The 15610-nt window shown below is 43.0% G+C and overlaps 1 protein-coding gene across 5 annotated transcripts in view; it reads right to left on the reverse strand.

The window, feature by feature from the left end:
• The window catches only part of gse1b (Gse1 coiled-coil protein b), a 260697-nt gene that overhangs the window by 73373 nt on the left and 171714 nt on the right, over positions 1-15610 (reverse strand). Inside the window, exon 1 of one of the 5 annotated variants that reach the window (XM_015368075.2) lies at positions 13412-14210. The exons of the other annotated variants lie outside the window; for them this stretch is intronic. Within the exon in view, the coding sequence (XP_015223561.2) occupies positions 13412-13448 (37 nt within the window). The 5' untranslated portion in view covers positions 13449-14210. Of the gene's footprint in view, positions 1-13411; positions 14211-15610 lie in introns of those variants that run through there. 5 annotated transcript variants of the gene reach the window in all.

The following is a 15610-nucleotide window of genomic DNA, read 5'->3' on the forward strand; positions in this document are numbered from 1 at the left end:
TTTATTCATAACTATTCCTCACGAGATAAGGTTTTTACCGTGGTTTACAACCAGGGTCTTCATTGTATTTTGGTCAACATTTCCACAAAGGTCAGGCCTGCCTGTGTCACACTGCATCCTGGCCAGTCCCAGGACCGTGTCAGTAACTGAATCTCATCTGCAGCGTTTACCACTCCCTGACTCCCCACCTTCTTTCTCGGACAGAAAAAAGAAAATCTGAAGAGAAGAAAAAGGGTTTCATACCCTTTAATGCCTCAGTTTTGCCAAGCATCACTGCAGTGATTTTAATGAGATGAATTATACTCGGCCAGTGATCCCATGTATTTGTGCCAAACTACTGTCATGTATGTAGGGAAAAAAAAAATCTTGCCTGAAGTAATCCTCAGCCTTTACAGCAAATTATTAAAATTCAGCGTATACTTAATCTGTCTCCCAGAATTAATTGAATTTTTATGCTTGGCAAATGTCACTGTTTGCACTGCTCAGATCGAGGGCTCATAATAGTTTCATGACAAAACAGCAGACCAACCACGAAGCACATCAAAACGGGAATAAATTATACACAGCGCAGTGCTGGGGAATATTAAATAGAGCGATTCAAAGCAGGGCCCTCCAGCAACTGGTACTAAAGTGAACTGATCGTTTTTATAAAGTCTAAGCTTGCTTGAGGTGTATATAAAACCTCAGACAGTCACCCTGCACAGCAGAATATTAAAGCCTAAGAATGATTCCTTTATGCATTTTAGATTACTAGCTTGCACTTCCTTTTATATCAAAATACCAAACACAAGAGGCGAACGCTCCAGCTGCACGTGGGGATACTGAGGTAAAAATGAAGGCAAGAGAAAGCAACAGAAACCCTCACAGTTAGACCCCACCTGTACGAAGACACCTGCCTTTGAAACAGTTTTAAACATCGATTCTGTCTCAATCACTTCCTTGTTTCATATGCCGTCTGTGATCAGCTGACACAGAGCTCCTCCATTAAAGTACCGAGAGCAAGTGAAGTATAAAAACCTCCAAACCTCTAGCAGTGCTCAGATCAACAGCTCCGGGTCCACTCTCACTGACAGAAACTGGACTAGCACTGTGAGCGGGGGCTCAAACGTTTCTGAATCTTCCATCTGGTGGATTAGGAAATGTGTCTTTTCAGAGAAGTCCCCTGTCACTGACACATGTTCGAGGTTATAGTAAAACAGCCCTATTATGAAAGCAGCTGCAGGCATCTGTGTTTGTAAGAGTAAGTGCCTGCTTAGAAATGTAAAATACTAGCTTGGGTAATTAGAAAACCTTCACGTGTACATCCCCCAGTACCAGGGAAAGGTAACATTTTCTGTGACTTATTGCAATATATTTACAACACACAACGATCTGGTTTTGGCTGTTTATTTTGCTGCAAGTCAATAGAGACTTATGGTTGGATAAAAAGTTAATCTCAGCTTGTCGAAGGTAATTGATGAACTTCAAGTGACATCTGAATGTAGAAATTCATATTTATAGTTTCAGTGAATTTGATGGAATTCTACACAGGTACAGAAAAAACATATTTGAAGACTTTCACATCATATTTGCAAATGTTTCATACTCAGTATCTGAAATCGGGAGATAATTGTCATTAAGGAGGTTCAAAAGGCTTAGAAATATTCAAACAAAGGTTCAGTTCTGACATCTCAACTTCCATGTCTTCTGAGTGGTAGATTTCAAGCCTTAATACATTTGTTCCTAATTAGTTGGGAAGTGTAGAAGAGACAGCTCAAGCGAGCCCCCCCTTAAATGCTGGAACATTCTGGATCAATTTTAACCGATCAGTCAATGTATTTACATTTTAAACTTACCATAATTACAGTCCTGGCTAATTTGTCCCTAAATTCCAATTTCAGTCTTTGAATTTCCTGCCAAGAAGCTGAAGAGAGGACACGTTTTTCACTGTTTTTTTTAATGGAGATAATTCAGCTAAGTTCCCAAGGTAGCAGCATAACATTTTAAGAACCCTGTTTAGATTTAAAAGTGCAGGACTGTGTAAATTATTTGTGTAAGCACAATTCCAGTGAAGCAATGACTCATGATTTTGATCAGTAAGTAAACAACGCTTATAGTTCATTTTAACAGGGGATTGTGAACACTGATTTCTTCAATGAAAGTTTCCTGCAAACAAATTCTGTTGAGCCGTACTAAGGAAAATACTGCCGAGAGAGATATTGCAGTTTGTCTTTCCAATGTGAAACAATAGGTTACGTTTGAACTAATGCAGCTCCAAGCGGAGATCTTCGTCAATACTTAATTAACAAGCTGGGAAGTTTTTACATAATTGTCACAATAGCACAAGGTGTCTTTGAAACATTTAGTCCAGGGTTCAGGATTGAATTTAATCACCATGCATCTTTCTTAAAAGGACACTAGAGAGAGGCTCAGCAGCATCACCCTCGCTGACGGACCGGCAGTGAGAAGGTGGGCACTGCCAAGAGAAGGGAAGGAAATGATAGCTGGCACATGCAAATCAGCTCAGCTTTCTGAATCCCTCGCAATCAGATTCAATAAGTGGTTTCTTATTGGCTTTCTGTGCCGATGCTAACAGGGAGAAGCTTCTTGTTACTGCAAGAAATGGATAAGGACAAGGCAGCAAAATAAAGGTCTTTAAACTGTAAGAACTCATCAGTCCAAGTTCACATTTGAGTCAGACCATAAAACTGCTAACCTCAGAGAATGCTTCTCACTTTCAACTCGAGTAGGAGGATATTTTTCTTTCTTACCCTAAAATCAAAACATAAATTTACCTCACAATTTGGAATTGTTTTCTCTGCTTTCCAAAGGATGTCATTTGACTTCAGAAGGAATTATTTTGAATATTCTTGTCTGCAGTGAGGGAGACATAAACATATTTAATCACCATGTACCCATGCCTTTTATTATTTGTTTGGCTTGAATTATACATCTTAAAAAACATAACAGCAACAAGATCTGGCTTCTCTGTGAAAAGATTTTTCAATTAGGTGTAAGTGAGTACTGACTGTGAGAGCTGTCTGAAGCTTCAGACTCCGGCTACAGCGGGTGCACTACAGTCAGACAGCCTGAACATGTAAAGGGCTACCTGCATGAGCTGGATCTGAGAGGTTTCAAGAGGTGCGGATCTGGGAAGCTACCCTGGGAGACAGACTGAATGTCTTGAACGCAACTGTTTTATGTCAGTACTTTAACTCCTACCCAGAGAGAGCACAGGCTTTGATTTTAACCCCTTTTCTCCACACAAACTGTACGGGAAGGAATCACTTAGTCACTTTTCTTAATTGGGAAAATTCATGCTTAAGCAGCAACAGAAGGAAAAGTCTTCAGTTGCATCTATTTCCCTACATTAGAAGGAACATTGTTGTTTGTGATTTGTTGAAAAACAACTACATCCTATAGTGTGTCTGTAATTCAAACCTGCACTGCATCAACATTTTTGGCATTCAACAAACGGCTTCATGATAGTACCCATTGTTCAGCACAGCGCACGTGACTATTTGGTGCAGATGTTATGTTCCATGAGTGTTGTTCACAATGGTGAACCACAACAGACGTCAGTTGAAGCAAATCTCACTCACACTTGTGTAGGGCTTACTGTTTCTGGTGAGAAAGTCTTATCAAAACCTCGGATGGAGCTTTCAACGGATGTGCAACCAGACAATCAGGTGAAATGACTGATAACATCTTCACCACTGGCTCAGGCTTCAGTCTGTCAGCCCCAGCTGGTGACAGCAAAGGGGGTTAAATAGCACAGCCTGTACAATCAGAGCTTTAACATGGCAGTCGGAGTTAACTGCTGAACAACCTCTCGCAGTTCTGAACTTCACTGTATTATCTGCTCTTCTCCATCAGCCAGGACGTCAGCACAGGTGCAGTCACCTCTGCTAGTGATATCAGGGCAGAAATCAGGAGCCATCGCGATTCTGCCAAAAGACAGAAGAAAATCCAAGATACACAGCAGATTAAGAAGATCAGATGAAGATGTATTAAAAGAATACCAATCACGTCAGTGGATCAAATCCACGATGGAAGAGGTGCCAGTGATGGACAACATTGAGAAGACCTAACTGTGGCCACGCTCCCAGCTCGGTCTGGGCTAGGTGACTGGGGGTGAGACCAACATCCTCGCATCTGGATCGCATCCAGTCTACATTGAAACCATGGCACCATGACAACATCTCCTTATGAACAACCACCCTCTGTGTTGAAATACCAAGAAGCAAAACCACTGGCATTTTAATAAGATCCTAAATTACTGCTCCCATGTGCACCAACCTGTTCACCACTTAACTGAATAAGAAGAGCATCCGTCCCATATGTCCTTCTTCAGCCCGACACAGGATTGCCGAGTTGGGATCATGCAAAACAGATGCTAATTAAAGCTCTAATACCTGTTTAGCCAGTTCTGTCTGCCAGACACTGTTTTATCAGCCCATGTTTTACACAGACAGAAATAATGTGTGGTGCTGGATCCAGGGTTGCTTTGCTCCTGAAGAAAGAAAATCCTCTCCTACAAGCATTTCTTAGGAATGACTGCAGAAACATTTGTCTATTTATTTAATTTAACAAAGCGGTCATAATTGCCATCTTACATTTTATTAAATATTAGACAAATGTGTCTCTTCAAAATACTGTTATCTCTCTTTGGTTTGTATGGGAATTACTGCACTTAGTGAACAGTTTAGGAAAGAGCATTACATAACGAAAAAATAAATGCCAAATACTGTCTGGCAGACAGAGGGCTTTACATAAATCTTATCAGAATGCAGACCTGTTTCAAAGAAGCTGGTACTGGCTCTTAGACAATAATATAAGATCAACGTGAACTTCCTTAACAAAATACTAAAGCCACAAAACACCCCAAAAAACAACAAATGGAAATGAAAGACGTTTTAAAGGGATATTTTCTGCGGACATAGATTTCACCTGTTCCACTGAGGGAGCACGTCGATTCTGGCTTTTATGGTGCCCCTGCATGCTGCAGTCCTGATTTATTTCTCACCACTGTCTCTCTCCGGCTATTAACCATGTGGCCTAACAGGAGATCAACAAGGCAAATTTACGCAAGTCTGGGTGCTGAAGTGAGTGGTTTATGGCCGTGTTCAGGCTCAGTCCCTGAACTGTTTCCCTGACACCTGGGAAGCAGACTGACTGACCAGATGCTACAAGCTGGCCTCACTTTAAAGCTCCTGTCAGACCACCTAGATAAATAATGGCCTAATCAATTTGTACACTTTACTGCGGCCCAATGACTCCAATAGCAGCCACAAGCTTCATTGGAATAACAATATGCTGACTTCATAGGCTTGCTGGAAGACACAGCTCTTGGAGGTGGGAGGAGGTTACATCAGGCTAACGGAGCTGAGGAACACCCTGTATACAAACAGTTCGAATGGATTTTGTTGTGTATGTGCTCAAAGTAAGCAGAGGTGCTAGGGACCCGAGAGAGCCAGACTCCTACCAGAACAATAACTGAGAGCTTTATTAAAACTTCATAGTACATTCTAGCAATTACTGACTCCAGGAACCCCAAAGTTTCACCTTATTTACTACCAGATAACAATAACCAGAAACAACTGCACTCAAAGGTTTAACCTAAAGGCTTAAATAATCATTACAGGTTTAAATGTTGCCAGACCACAGCAAACTGATCTCTTGTGGAAGAAAAATGGGCACACTTAAAAAATGTAGACATATCAAACCTTACTGGAAAAAGTCCATTTGCTTTTTTACCTTTAGCCATTTTTAAAGTAATATTTTGGGCCATGTTTCTATTTTCAAAGCTCAATCATAATCCCGAGGGGAAAATCCCAAACCTTTTAGAGTCTTGAACTCAATATATTTAAAGCACAGATACAACTAATATCCTGGAAGCTTGAGAGTCCCATTTTCAAGACTGTTCACTTAATTTTTAGCAAAATATTTTTCCCCTTTTGTTATGGGTGTAACAAATTTGAATTTTTGAAAATCAAGGTGAAAATAGTAAAATAAAAGTTAGGGCCATTAAATTATTCCTTTTAGCAACCCTTCAGCCAACAAGCAACAGAAACAGGGCTAAATAAGCCAGCATTAAGAATATTCTAAAAGTCATCACATGATTCTGAGTGCTTTAAGGGGAATTAGAGGATATTCCTTCAAGCAGTGTTAATTTTCCTTTATGCTGTACGTCTAACATTTAAGACTAACATTTTGGAAAGCCTTCGGGCTGCCACAGTGAAGCACAAGTCAGCTAACCAAGATAAGCAGCTTCCAGCATGATGCTTCAGTCAAGGATGGGCAAGGAAGGCACAGTGATCCCGAGTTCACACTCCTCTTGCACGAGCTCAGCCACTCACAGATTCAGCTCCTCTCTCTTATACTGGCCCACAATAGTGCTGGCGAAACAATGTTCCAGGGGCACTTTATTTAGACTTTATAAATAGATTTTTGCCTCACAGGAATTGGCACCTGCAAACAGCATGTAACCGATCCCAGTGCACGCTCAACAACAGCACATACAGCACAACCTGTTGCATCAAGGGCAGTGGGCAGTTAAAGCTGATCCTGGAGAAAGTGGACACCCCAGCTCTCAGCGGCTGCACGGTCAGTAACCTCATCGCTGGAGACGGGTCCAGAGCAGATAACAGGGACAGGTCAGGGTAATTGTTAGCCGTTCAGGTCTCTGTTTCTCCGCCCCTGCCTTCTCTCTCTCAGACAGCTGCAATTAATCTTATTTCAGCGAGCTGGCCACACAGGAGCCGTGCCTTGCTGAAGTGGCTATTTGACCCAGACTATTTTTTTTATCACTGGATAAACAAAAAAAGAACGGGGTTTTGCATCAAGCTTATTAACACTCCCTCGGAACATCTCTCGATCAATCAGCTGGATGCTCCACGTCATCAGTGGGAGTCAGTGGGCCTGCACACACCCACGTAGCCTCCTCCCTGGCTGGGGTGCTGTCCAGTGAGCACGAGCGCAGTGGATGCATGGAGGTGCAATGCAAATTGTCTGAAGGGAAGTTAATTTGCACAGAGACAGCTGTGGCCGGCACCCCTCTGCCAAAGGCTATTTCAGCAACATTCCCGCTGCTGCCAGAGATATTCGCCCTGCATTGTCTCCTTTACAGATATATGCTGGGTTTTTTTTTGTCTGGCAGGATCAGGCAAATGCTTGTACCTTTGACATTTACGCCCGCCAGGCTCTGAAATCCCAGCTTCCAAATGCCTGGGAGGAAGCTGTGGAGGTGTCGTCAGTATGAGAGAGGTCACGGTGCACAAAAGGCGGCACAACCTCTATTGAAGCATCGGCAACAGGCTGCCTGGAAGTGTTGTCATTGCCAGCTGTGATGTTGTTTGCTTGCCCTGCCCTACAGCAATCCAAGCCAGCCCTTTCTGTGACACCTCCTTAAAAACCTCGCAGGCATAAGACGGAATTTCAAACCTTTCTACTCTGTTGCTGAAGACCTACTTCTAATAGTGTCTGCAATTTTATTTGGGCTGAGAGCAAGCATTAATTATTGATGTACTCCAAAAAGTACAAATTAGAGGCATTTGGGAATAGTCAGTATTATCAACCTCTCCCTCTGAAGACGCCACATTCACGAGTCTAAAGGGTCGATCACACCCAGAAGGAGGCCAATGGAGGGGCTTGAGACATATACAAAACATAATGCAATGTATGAATATTAGCTCTGTCTAGCTACAGATAGGATTATTAATATAATCTACCTTTAACATATTTAAGGTTAGTCATGTAGTCATTCAATCAGTATATGCAGATACAGCACGTGGGAGAATACTTATGTAGCTGAAGACTGGGATTAAAATCTTCCATATGAAGAACGCAGTCCAGAAAATCCCAACTGAATTACGTTATTAGCACGCAATTCCCAAACCTTACGTTCACGCCCTTTCTGCTGTACTGATAGTAACATGCACTCTTGCACCACACATATTCAGATGAGGTCAGTCCAGGTCTTCCATTTTTTGGTCTTGCTATTGACAAAGCAAATAGCGGCTTATTGGCTTACAGGCCAGCTCAGCTGTCACCTTCCGTCCTTGGGCTTAAAAAATCAAACAAGTAAGACAGCGGGGGTAGTGGCATGGGCTCCTCATCTCACAAGCTGCACCGCCTTCTCTCTCTCTCACACTCTTGAGGAGGGGTAATTAGTCTGCTTGAGCTCAAGCAGCAATTTTTCCTTTTGCTTTTCTTTTTTCTTAATGCTCCCCCTTTTTTCTTGTCAAATAATCATTGAAAAACTAGCATGTGTCTGATACCGTCTCCACGGCAACGGCAGTTAAGACGACAAGGCAGGCTGAAGCTAATTCTGTGTGTGAACGGTGCTGAAGGAAGTGTAGAGGCTCTGCTCTAAAGGTCTCGGCGATGAGGTAGCCTTCAGGAGTCAGCACAGGGCTCATGCTGCTGCCAGGCTTCGCCAATAAGAGACATCATAAATTGCACATTACCATAATGTTTCATCCTTTTTTTCCAACAGAGAGAAAAAACTTCCTCTCATAATTCAGACCGTATTTGAAATCCATTTATTCAAAACAGCGCTTTTGCAGAAAGAATACACGCAGGTAATAACGTTTGAATAATCGCACCAGAACTCCAAAAGCCTGCTGGAGCCACTCTCTGGCAGGCAAATGAGTAGGCACAGGCCCCTGAGATCATTTTCAAGTTAAAGAAGAATGACACATACCCCAAATTTGACTTTTCAGAGGTGTGAAAATAAACAGCCTTTTAAACAGATACCTCGATCTCTCGAGCTCCACAGTAACACAAAAGTGAACAGTTACTTTGAGATCAGCTGAACTTAAAAAAAGAGATGAATTCACAGGTAGAGCTCTTGATAATCACTCAGCAGGAATTTTCAAAAAAGCACCTGTTTCCCAAGCATTAGGATTTATAAATTGCCTTTGCACACACTTTAGGAAAGATGCTTTTCAAATAAGATGCTTTTACAAACATGTAAAACTTTATCAAGTATTCATATTCACCTTCAAATAGCTAAAGCTATTCATCTTTAATTGCTTGAAATTTTCAAATAGCCCTCCTGGTAAGACCTAATGTTGAGAATGAGTTAACCTTCTGTACTGCCTCAGTACTGGCTGCCTTGGATTTACTAGGGCACCAGGATAATTGAGCCCTACTAGAACAAACAAAATGGTTGCCTTTCAACAGCTAACAAAATCACACAGTTGACCGTGGATGTGTTTAAAGCCTCTCTTGGCCCTCTGTTAAACTGCCCCTCAGGATGGTAAGGGTTCTGGTTATGTCCTGTGGTGTGGCTGGTTTGAAGGACTGACGCGCAGTGGGGCAGGAGGGGTGGAGAGACACACACACACCACCTAACAGCCTGGGACTCTCCCTTCTGTTTCTGTGACTCCACTGAATCTCAGAATCAGGACATGAGAAGACTTCTGGTAGCATTGCTGCACAATAATCACTTAAATTGAATAATTAATAGAGCCGTATATATAATTTAATATCAGAAATGAATAATTTAGAAGGATATGAACATTGTTTGCTTGGTGTCTTAACCCACCTGAGGAGTGAAGCTCTGTCATCATGAAAGAGCTGAAAAATACTTCACTTATTTCGTCCATTAAAAGATACTGAACCATTCCCTGTAGATACATCAATTGGAACTCTGTAGTTGTACGGTTTTTGACACCCACTAGTACTTAAATACCTGCCAAAGCAAAGATATAGACAATAAAGGCTCTATTTATGTACCAGAATAAATTGACTAAACTTACAGCTTATTTTAAGAGACTGTAGCCAGAGTTTTAGTTTCAATATCTGTAACTGGCTTTGGCCTCTAAGCACCAAGTCACTTAACTTCTCTAAATACCTTCATTAGCACTGGAGGTAGTTGTGTAAATACAGAAGTGATTCACTAGGTTCACTTCTGTTTCTGGAATTGTCACATATGTTTCTAAAATAAGGAGTTCTGTTCTACAAATAACTAAAAGTACAATTACTTTAAGAAAAAAATCACACTTCTTACAGCCAAATGCCACTCAGAATGTCATAGTTACGCAGTAGCCTCCAGTTCATGTGCTTTATGATTCTAGTATTAAGATATAGGGGATTTTAGGCGTTGTTTAGGTTTACTCTTAAGAGCTGCCCTGGACTTCCTGATTCTAGCGAACTGCCTTCAGGAGCTGCCTGCCCTCTCTGTTCCCTGGTACCTCACTCAGACACTTCACTACAGCGATGCTCCTCTGGCACGGGGGCGACTTGTCCCGCTTTATCCCAGAGGGACTTCGATACCCCATTAACCTCTTTTGGCACCATTGTTTTAGCCATGAGTTGAAATCTTCATATGTCACATTGCTTCCCTAAAGTGGAGATAAATAGAACCAAGCATAATGTGGAAACTGATCTCCTTATATCGGTCTCCCTTCTCTATGACTGCCATAGCACTGCTTTGAAAAATAAAAAAATCCCACTTGTGGGATTGCATGACTGTGGAGTGAGCAAGCGAACAAGGCATTATGCAAACGCAAACAGCCTCTAAACCTGTATGAAAGTCTCGGTTATCCTTTTTGTTAAACAGTAATGAAACAATAGCAGACCGTTTCATTTTTGGTTTCTATCCCAACAGAAAATGCTTTGTATTCTTGCCCAAATTATGAAAATAATGATTTTCATACTTGTGCAAAGCCTTCGGGATCACAGAGAAGTCTAGACAGAGCACCCACAGGATTTCAAGTGTCGTTTCTTATCTGTTCTGGTGGATAAAACTTGCTCCCTGACCTAAAGGACAGGTACAAATACAAATTAGTATGATTACTATAAACAAACCTTAGCGTCTTGGCACAGAACCGATAGTTGGTTCTCTCAGGGTCTGAAGCTTTTCACCATCGCTTGATTTGTACTGGTTTGAACAGGATTCATCCTAACTGACAACACATTCACTCACTTGTTTGCTTTTTTTCCTTATTTTTTAGCATAAACAGATCCCTGGAAATTAATCAGTGCACTTTGCAAAGAAGGTACTGCTTTCATACGTCTTTAGGAAAGGAGCACAGCAACCGACGCCGGTAATAACTGACGAGCTTCTTTACAGGAGGTGTGTAAACGAACAGTGAATATCTGGACAGGCAGTGATCAATGACTGTTCCTTCCCACTCTATTAATAATTATGATGGCACATTCCTCCTCTGCCCTCACAAGGCCTCTTCGCCAGTGAAAGCCTCGTCGGGAAGAATAAATAATTCAGCCGCACAGAGTGTCAGCTTTATGCAGCATTGTCAGGAGAGTGCCCTGACTGATCCCAGAGCTCTCCTCCTTCTGCACCATTCATCTTCGAAAAGGGAAGTGCTGGCAGGACGCACCCCACCTCCCCACCTACCACCCTCCCCACCTCCTTTGAATCTTTTTTTGTTGCTCTAGCAGAGTGGAAGTTCCTGGCTAGTGCACATCTACACGCCAGCCCTGAGCAACGAGAGCGGAGCGACACCCATCAGAGGACACTGCCTCGTGCTGCCTGTGGGTAGTAACACAATGCTTGCTATCAGGGTGACTGCCGCTCTGAAGTAAGAGACCGCAAGACACGGCCCCTCAGAAATTTCGCAAAGAAGCTCAGAAATTCTTCAAATCGGAGGTGCTCTTCAGTCATAGCTGTTGGTTTGCTCTGGTTCCAATGCTGTCACCCCTTAAAAGCGAGGTGGCAGCACTTATACAGTACACTCACGCAGCACTGATTTCTCTTTTACTCCTAAGCACAAAATATTAAAGAGAGAGAAATGTGAATACCTGTAGGAAACTACTTGCCACTATGCTGTCCAAAACCGTATTATTTTCCAGTCGATTTAGTGTTGTTTCCTTGCATGTTCATGTTGGTGTCCCCCCAAAAGAAACAGATTTCCATGAACTTACATTATGGAAAATTAGATTTTAAACAAGAAATTCAATTAGGGTTTGAAATAAGAGCATGATTTCAATAATGATAATGACACAATAATATAATTGTACATATTGTAACAAGACAGGTGAGCCATTTCAAGCAGAAGAAACAACCAAGTTGAACAGAATGGAGAGAAGACTAGATTTTAAATTTGATTAGTGAGTATTTGCTGCGAATTTAGGTTCAACTGACTGGAGACTTGAGCTTAGTCAAAAGCACAGTCAGCCCTATAAACAGCTGCGGTTTCTGAACGAGGAAGCCTGATGTTTCCCAGCCTCGGGTTTCTGCGCACTTTCGGTCTGCACCACAGTGGAAAGGTAACTGGGCTGTATCTCGCTCAGGAGCTTAAAAAAGAACCCAAGCCTAGACACTGAAGCAGAAGCACAGCAAGTGTGCTTCACTATCTTCACTGAAGTGTACTTCCAGGACGCTGACCACACTCTTACCCACAGCCTCAGAGCACACAGTGCATCAACAGATTGTGTATCGGAGCCTCTTTCCCATTTCTGTGTTAGCAGAATGTAATGACTATCCAGCAACCATCGTGTCATGTCAGAACTTCCTATCAAAATCATATCATCAGCTGTTTGCGTGTCATTGCTTCACACCACCTCCAAAGAGCAAAAAACTGTTTCACTTGCTGTACTTTTCAACACCATGTTTAGAATGATAAATAATTCATATTACCACAATTGTATCGCTAGAACAGCCCTGAAACTTCTTTGGAAGCCTTCTCAATTCATCTCATTCCACTTTTACAATTTATGAATCCTAAAAGTCACTAGCGTGGGTTATGACGAGCCCACCTGAGGGGTTTACCTGCTGTGTAAGTTTTTCAATAATGTTACTTTGCTCTACTGTACCAAACCCGCACCACAGTGGTTGCATGCTAGTGTTAGCAGGAGGGATTCTGTGTGTAAGCCTGCAAACAGTTAAAGCGAACCACATTATATCCCTAAGCCCCTGTAATCCTTTGCCATTTTTCACTGCTAGCCTCCTGGCCCGCAACAAGCTAAAATGCAGGTAATTCACAGTGCCTAATGTAAAAATCATGCCAACTGCTACAGCCTCCCTGTGGCTTCAAACATTAAAGCAGTAAGATTATTTTTTTTACTCCATCTCTTTCACCCTCATTTATACAAGTCTTCTATTTGCTACATCTTGGCTGATCGCTACATAATCAGAGCTCATTCAGCCATGAGACACTGTTAAGCACCTACTGATGGTAACCCCACACCAAGCTTAATTCACCTTAGATTACTTAAGTGCTTCTGCAGCTTGCTGTTAAATAAAACAAGGCTCGCCACTTAGGAGCTAATAATGGAGACAAAAGGAGGAAGAAAAGCTATACCCCCCATTCCTAATGAAAGCCAAAGTTCTCACATTGCAAGCTTACTCTTTATAAAGAAGAATAAGACACTGTGGCCGCTGCTTTAAAAATACATAAAAGAACATGCACCCTTTAGCACACCTCTCAAGACACTTTCCTCCCTCACCCTCTCCGTACCTTACCTGGCAGATAGTAAAGTGGAGGCTTTAGTCCAAACATGGTTTACATTACAGTTCCATTGTGGTCACTAAAGAGAAAAAAAGAGAGATGCAGGAATGTCCTGGTAAAAAAAAAAGACACAGGAAGGCACCACACAAGGAGAGCCAAGGTCCGGACAGGTTAGAAGGTCCTCGCTCGCAGTGTCAGGTTGCCATTACGGAGATCCGCTCTGAGGTAAGTGTCTAACGATGTCAGGCTCAAGCACCCTGAGACGCTCTGGTGCAGCAGCGAGCTACCCTCGCCGCTAGAGATGCCCAAGGCAAAGACAGCAAACCCAGCCGAGCACAAGGAACGGTCGGCCCAGGCTTCCGAGCTGAAAAGCCCTCTGTGCGGGTCATTCATGAGGAGTTTAAGGGAGCTCGCTTCTCTCTTTCAGTGAGGCGAATGTCAAAGGTGGTGTTCCATGGGCTGGGTTTCGTCCAGGAGAAGGCAGGGGGCACACAGGAACAGAAGAGACAAGCGGAGCAGGTTTCAGGCGACTTCTTGTTGCTAAGAATAAACAGGCTTTGTTTTCTTTTGCCCAGCTCTGGTAGTGAGAGAAAAATTAATACTCCAACGACTCAGTGAGGAAAGAAGCCTCCTGGTTCATCACAGCAAACAACATCCTAAGTGGGAGATCTGAAGCAAATGCCTGGCTCCTTTCTCAGTCCTCCGTACGTCTTTTCTGCTTTCTTCCTTTCTGTGTCCCACTACTGACTCAAAGAACAGAGGAGGAGGGAAGAATAAACTCCCTTCAGGCTACAACAGCACAGTCAGAAAGCAAGAGGGAGCAAGAGAGAGACAGAGACAGAGAGAGTAAGAAGGGAGGGAGGGAGAGCACAGAAAGAGGGAGAGAAAGAAAGAACGCTGCCCCTCGATCAATTTTCATGCAAGAATCATTATCTGTAAATTGGAATTCTGCCGGAGTGACAGCAGATTTGTCACCCTTAATGAAAGTGAGAGGGTTAGCCAAGCATCAGGGCATCTGTTCACACAAGCCTCCTCTGCAGCACTGCTGCGGTGCCACCGTACAAATTCATTGTAAGGATCTGGTAAGATTCTTCTTTTTCTCCCTCCTCCTTCTTCTGATCTAAATTTCCTCTTACAGACTGATGTGGGAAGCCCCAGTAGTTCACTGGTAACAACCAGACACAGGACTTCTGGGGTAATTAGGTACGGGAAAAAAAAAAAGCATAGGTCTGGAGAGAGAGACGCTTCTCCTCCTGCACCCGAAATAAGAAGCCGGCTTTTGCTGAAACTTAGCTTCCGCGTGAGGCTTTCTTGCTGAGGTTCTCTCTGCACACAATACACTGACAGGAACAGCAGGGGCTAGGAGTTAACCGTCTGCTGGGTACTGGCTCCGAACAAAAACAGGGAGGAGGGTCCTCCCAGTCAGTGAGTCCTAGAGGCTCCTCCGTAGCAGTTCTCCGATTGATTAAATTGACACTGAAAGGGGCAAAGGTTCCTAACCTAGATGATCGCTGGATTTGAAGTGGGGCTGCGATTTACACTGTTTCTCGCCAGGATAAAAAAAACGGAGAGGGCTTAACGAGATTGTGATCGTGTATCTGATGTGATCGCACGTCTCCTTATCAGATCAGAGAAGAGGCACAGCCACGGGGCAAACAGGGCAGTTAACCGCCGATACCGGGAGGGTGAGAGTGACACAGCAGGGCAGACCCCAGAGCTCTTTCAGTTGGAAACGAGTGATCGACCCCACACCTCCCAGACATCACCTCTGTTGTGCAGCCAGCATGTGACCTGTTTCCACAGCTGCCCGACCACATCCTCTGCCCTGCACTCGCTACCTGCCTGCAGCGCCGGCGGGTCCCGGACGGTGTCGTGTCGCTCTGGACCCGGTTCCATCACTGGCCTCCGTGCGGAAAAACAGAACAATCTCTCGGAACAAAATACGCATCTGTGTAACTGACTGGACTAGAATTTCTTTTAAGAACATTTTGGTACGTGTCCTCTCTGTGTTTTAAAACAAGATGATACAGTATTTGTTATAGTTTTTCTTAGATTTACAGAAAATGCTACAATCATTTAGAACTGGGCAACGCTTAAACATCCTCTTTCATCTGAACATCGACAGAGTTTCAATTCTATTATGTGTTTGAATAGGAACGTCACAATGATCACAACCTGATCTAAAATTAATAATGATGCAAAATAAAAGTGGT

The sequence above is a fragment of the Lepisosteus oculatus genome, chromosome 20 (assembly GCF_040954835.1).
Source record: "Lepisosteus oculatus isolate fLepOcu1 chromosome 20, fLepOcu1.hap2, whole genome shotgun sequence".
In the NCBI taxonomy this organism is placed as follows: domain Eukaryota; kingdom Metazoa; phylum Chordata; class Actinopteri; order Semionotiformes; family Lepisosteidae; genus Lepisosteus; species Lepisosteus oculatus.